Source organism: Propithecus coquereli, unplaced genomic scaffold (genome assembly GCF_000956105.1).
Source record: "Propithecus coquereli isolate 6110/MARCELLA unplaced genomic scaffold, Pcoq_1.0 Scaffold160, whole genome shotgun sequence".
Lineage (NCBI taxonomy): Eukaryota > Metazoa > Chordata > Mammalia > Primates > Indriidae > Propithecus > Propithecus coquereli.
This window is the reverse complement of record NW_012140525.1, coordinates 2,137,251-2,142,244: the sequence shown is the minus strand read 5'-3', so window position 1 is coordinate 2,142,244 and position 4,994 is coordinate 2,137,251. Positions and strand designations below refer to the sequence as shown.

The 4,994-nt window shown below is 30.6% G+C and overlaps 1 protein-coding gene across 1 annotated transcript in view; it reads right to left on the bottom strand.

Moving 5' to 3' along the window:
• Window positions 1-607: 607 nt before the first annotated feature.
• The window catches only part of GIN1 (gypsy retrotransposon integrase 1), a 39,965-nt gene continuing 35,578 nt past the window's right edge, over window positions 608-4,994 (bottom strand). Inside the window, exon 8 of the mRNA XM_012641062.1 lies at window positions 608-971. Coding sequence (XP_012496516.1) covers window positions 697-971 — 275 coding nt within the window. The 3' untranslated portion in view covers window positions 608-696. The remainder of the gene's footprint in view (window positions 972-4,994) is intronic.

Here is a 4,994-nt window from a genome sequence, read left to right as displayed (position 1 = left end):
GAAATTATAATTTAAGAATCCTTAATAGTAGTTATTTTAATTTTTTTTAAGATTTCAGAAATAAAATCTTATTAATGGATCTTTTGGCTTTAATATATAATATGGAAATGAACAAATGTATTCAAACCAATATATAGTTGCAGATGCTAATCCTGACCCTAACAAATTAGATAATTTGAAATTACCAGTATCTTGTGAAAGCCCATTAAATAACCCTAACTTTTCCCTACAATATTGTTTTTAGACGTTCCAATGATACAGAAAATAATTTCATTTAATTCATTGTTATAGTTGGTTCAATATTTATTAATCCCATTCTAGGGTAGTTCATTTTTTAAATGTAGATATTCCAGAAAATTTAAAAGTGAAAAAAAACATGGTACCAATACCAAAGATTTGAACGTTTTGAACTGGAATTTATTTCCTAAGAAGCAAGGGCAATTTGAATGTTCTCTTTCTAGAAGAAAAAGTATTCTATATATTATGTGCTTCCTTTGCCTTTATATATACATATACTTATATTCAAATGTGGCACAACTTTAGATAAATAAATACTTATAAAATAAATCTTCAGGATTTAGTCATTAAGAATGTGTCAAGATATTTGTTCTAGACAAATTTTTTTAATGAATAATATATCAAAATTTAAGGGTTTATACATTCTAAACAAACACTTTAAATGAATTTTGGTATTTACTAACTTAAGTACTCAAGAACTTGGTTTGAAGAGTCCAACAGACTGAAAGTTTGTTTTTCAAGAGTACCATGATCTTCCATCAATGGAGAGATTTTGGCATTTCTATATTCTAATAGTTCACGATCTTTGCTTGATGTCAGTAATTCATTATCAACTATACCAATAGTTGCATCTTCCACCAGAATATTTGCTTGGTATGCTCCAACTGGAATTTCAGGAAATCCGATGTAGTCATGATCTGCCACTATTGAACCTTGCAAGAGATAAAGACTGTCTGAAAGAAGAGATATCATAAGTTTGATTTTTAGAATTATAATTAAACACCATTTTAAAATTAAACAATTTTAAATGAGAAACAAAATCCCAGGTAATAAAAATTAACTATCAAGATTACTTCTGGGGAGTTCCCTGTTTACTAAATAAATATGCAAGTCAAAGAATGAATAAATGGGATATAAATTTGGTATTTCATATACAAAGAACACAGGAAAGATCATGGATTTTAAAACAGCCAAGTTTTCTTGTTCCCTTGACTTGTCTTTGGTAGATACGCATGTGTGGGGAACAGGGGATAGAAGGAATGAGAATTATGATGTGGATTAAAAACAAAATTATAAAACTTTCTTTTTGATAATGATGATATCCTTAATATGTTTCTGCAAAGCATTTCTGGGTGAATTAATGGGGTTATGAAAGATATTTTAATGAAGAGAACTGTTAAATCCTTACATTTACAACTTTAGATAATTCTCCAATCTTTAAAGAACCCGTATTAGGAAGATAATATCAAACTGTTACAATACGAGGTTAAAAACAAGTGAAGATAGCTGCTAAATAAGGTTTATATGATAGAAATGTATAAAGAGTCAGGCTGTCATAAAGTAGCTTAAAAAGCTCAGCTTTTAAAAGTCTAATTTGATACCAAAATTCTTAGAAACTTTTTAAGGTCTAAGTAATCAATATGAAGTATTGAGAGGGAATTTTTCTTCTCAGTATTTTATTCTATTTTGAGCAAATTTATTACTACCATTAGGAAAAAAAAAATTTTAAAATGAATGTTAAACCAATGGTAAGCAATAGTACCCTTTTATATAAAGGTTAATGTATACAAAAGGATTCTTCCCCCATCTGATATTTTAATTCATTACAACAAGCAACTCTGCATCACAGGTGATTAAATTCCTGGATCCCTGACTTCTCTTTCTGGATTTTCTTCCAAAGAATTGACAGATTCTCTTGAAGATTTTAATAGCTTAAGGAATCCTCAAACTTTAAGTTTTTTAAGCAAAAGGAAGATAAATTGCCCATTTAGATTAGAGAGCAATGAAAGTTTTTCAGAACTGATAAATTTGCTAGTATATCCTGGAAAATGATCCCACTTTACTCATAATATTAACATATGAATAGCTCACTGAGCCTATTTTGATCCCAGAAATTTATTTATTTAACAGCTTTAAATTTGCAAACTTCAATAGATCACACAAAACTATTCTCTCTACCAAAAGATGGCATAAGTGGGCTTAGGCTTTTATGGTCATTTAGTTTTGCCCATTCACTTCTTCATTAGGCAAAGTATGCTTGGTATTTTAGTTGTGAAAGAGTTTACCCACACCAATTCTTATTAATGCAAAAGCAGCAATAGACTGAAATGGTATTAAGAAGACACACATATTTATAATGGAATAAAAGTATGAATAGCTGAAGGTGGTAAGAAAATAATTTCTGTATGCTAGTATGGAATGAATTGCTGGACAACAGGAATAATTTTGAAAGACAAAAAAATAAATCATGCAATCTATGCTAAATGTTATACCCAACAGCCAGCAAGAGGGAAGAAAAAATCATCAACGAAATTGAAACACTGTCAGAGTATGTTGCTAGAGGTTTAATATCAAAGTTTGCTATTAGCCTACTGTTAATACTGGAGAAGGCTACATGTTACTTTACAAGAGAACTTAAAAATGTCAAGTGTGGTAAAAGTGCTGCTGATGAAATTTTATAATAAGCCATGAGAGAGAGAATTGTATAGTTTTAAGGCCTACACACTCCTGCAAAGTTATTAGTGACAGCAGATACCACCGCATTTAAGGAATTTCCAAAGACACTTTCAGAGATCTGTGATGAAGTAGGTTATTTGTCAGAAAGTTTTTTTCCATACAGATGAAGCAGGTCTATTTTAGAAAAATATGTCCTATAAACATATCAAAAGGGAAAAAGATGCTTATATGTAAAGCTCTTAAAAGTTACCACTTTGATTTGCTAGAAATGGATTCAGAGACTTGAACTTAAGCACCTCCCAGTTCTACTGGACTTAGAAACAAATGGACTTTACCAACCTCACCTGTTTGTAAAAAGGAGAGCTTATATATGTAAGTAGTGTAAGAAAAATAAGTGTATGTGTATTTTTCTTTTAAATAAGTGATAACATTTAAAGTAACTTATTGTAATCAAACCGTAGTGAACAAAGGATTATACTCAGCAAATTCTACACAAATTACTTTACACACAATGAAAAACTACTCTGAAGCTGTCAAAGCCCCATTTGTGTAGGAAAAAAAATTCTCATTCATTCACACAGGTCAAATAAGTTTCAATTCCTACTATGGTCTAAATCTGGAGCCAATAGAAATGCTCTTTAATTTCAATAAAGATTATCAGAAAAGAAACTCTTAGGGCTTTACATATATGTTGAACTAATAATATTTTGGATATACTGGGTTATATAAAATATATTATTAAAATCATTTTCACCTATTTCTTTGTACTTTTTAAAATGCAGCTACCAGAAAATTTAAAATTACATATTACATAGTTTTGTATTACTTATCAATTGGACAACACTGATCTAGATCCATCCAGAGTTAGGGATATAGAAAAGAACATGAAGTTTTTGCCCTCAAAGCAGAGAGGGAAGAGGTAGGGGGGAGAGAGAGAAAGACAGAGAGAATATCTAACTTACCATATTAAAGGACTTTTCTACTCAATTACATTATACAATAGACTTTGCTAAGTATTTTTCTTTTCTCATTCTATTAATTCAGTTATGATATGACATCTGTTTGATGAAAGCATCATTTTCAGTTTTGACCAGACTGAATAGTGAGTCTTGAGTTTCTTTCAAACCGGGGTATTTTCAAGACATTTCAAGACGGTGTTAACAGCAGTTCTGCTATACTTTTCCTTATGTAATTTTAAGGATTAAAAAAATGAAATTAAAAAATTGCCTGGATAGGAATACAACCCTGCCAATGCCTTGATTTTAGCCATTTTAGCCCAGTAGGATCTATTTTGGACTTCTAACCTAGATAACTATAAGATAACAAATTTGTGTTGTTTTAAACCATTAAATTTTTCGTAATTTGTTATGGCAGCAACAGGAAATTTATACAATAATGCAAATCATTTCACAAATGTGGGCTTTCAACTGTGAAAGGAAATCAGACTAAAACCTTTGTGTAAGGCAGACACACATCCATCACAAACAAAACAAATTAAAAACTACTCACAATTTACGTTGGATAAAATAATGGACCAATAACATCATTTTTCCTTTCAAGGGGGAACATTATGATTATGAAGAGACACTATGGTATATTTTAAAATTTCCTACTAAACTAACTGGTCTGAAAAAGTGCCTAGCATTTAACTAGACAAAATAACAAATAGGCCTGCTTAAAATAGCAATGACAAATACTGTAGACTTAGTACTGAATGTGCTCTCTGTACGTTGTATTCTAGATAAGAATGGATAAGAAGTTGGCAACATAAGTGTATCTGCTTCAGATAGTGAGTCCTTAATATAGTTCTGAATTCTCAGGGCTGGTAAAGAACAGCAATGACAAGTATTGACAGATACATTTCTAGTTGGATACAGCTTATCCAAATTTGTGTCAAATAAAAAAGTTGGATGATTATTCGAAGACACTTTGTTTGCCATAAATTCAGCTCAAGGACGCTTTAAAATCAGCTTGTGAGGTGAAAATTTTCAGGAAAATATGTGATACTGAGGAAAAAGATGGCAGAAATCACACTTATTTTAAATTTATGCAAATGAGAGAAACACAATAAAGGACCAAATAATAATCAAGAACTAGATTCTCGGATGGCCAGATCCATACTTCCTTTGGTTAACAAGAAAAACTAAAACAAATTCACTGATCAATCTCAGGTTCCTCATTTTAGAAAACAAAAATAGAAAAGACATAATCCTTCCTTCAGTGAATATTTCCTTCAGTTATACTGCAATTTCCTTATATTCCTGGAAAAAACTTCTGCAGAGAATTCAAGCATGAGGAAA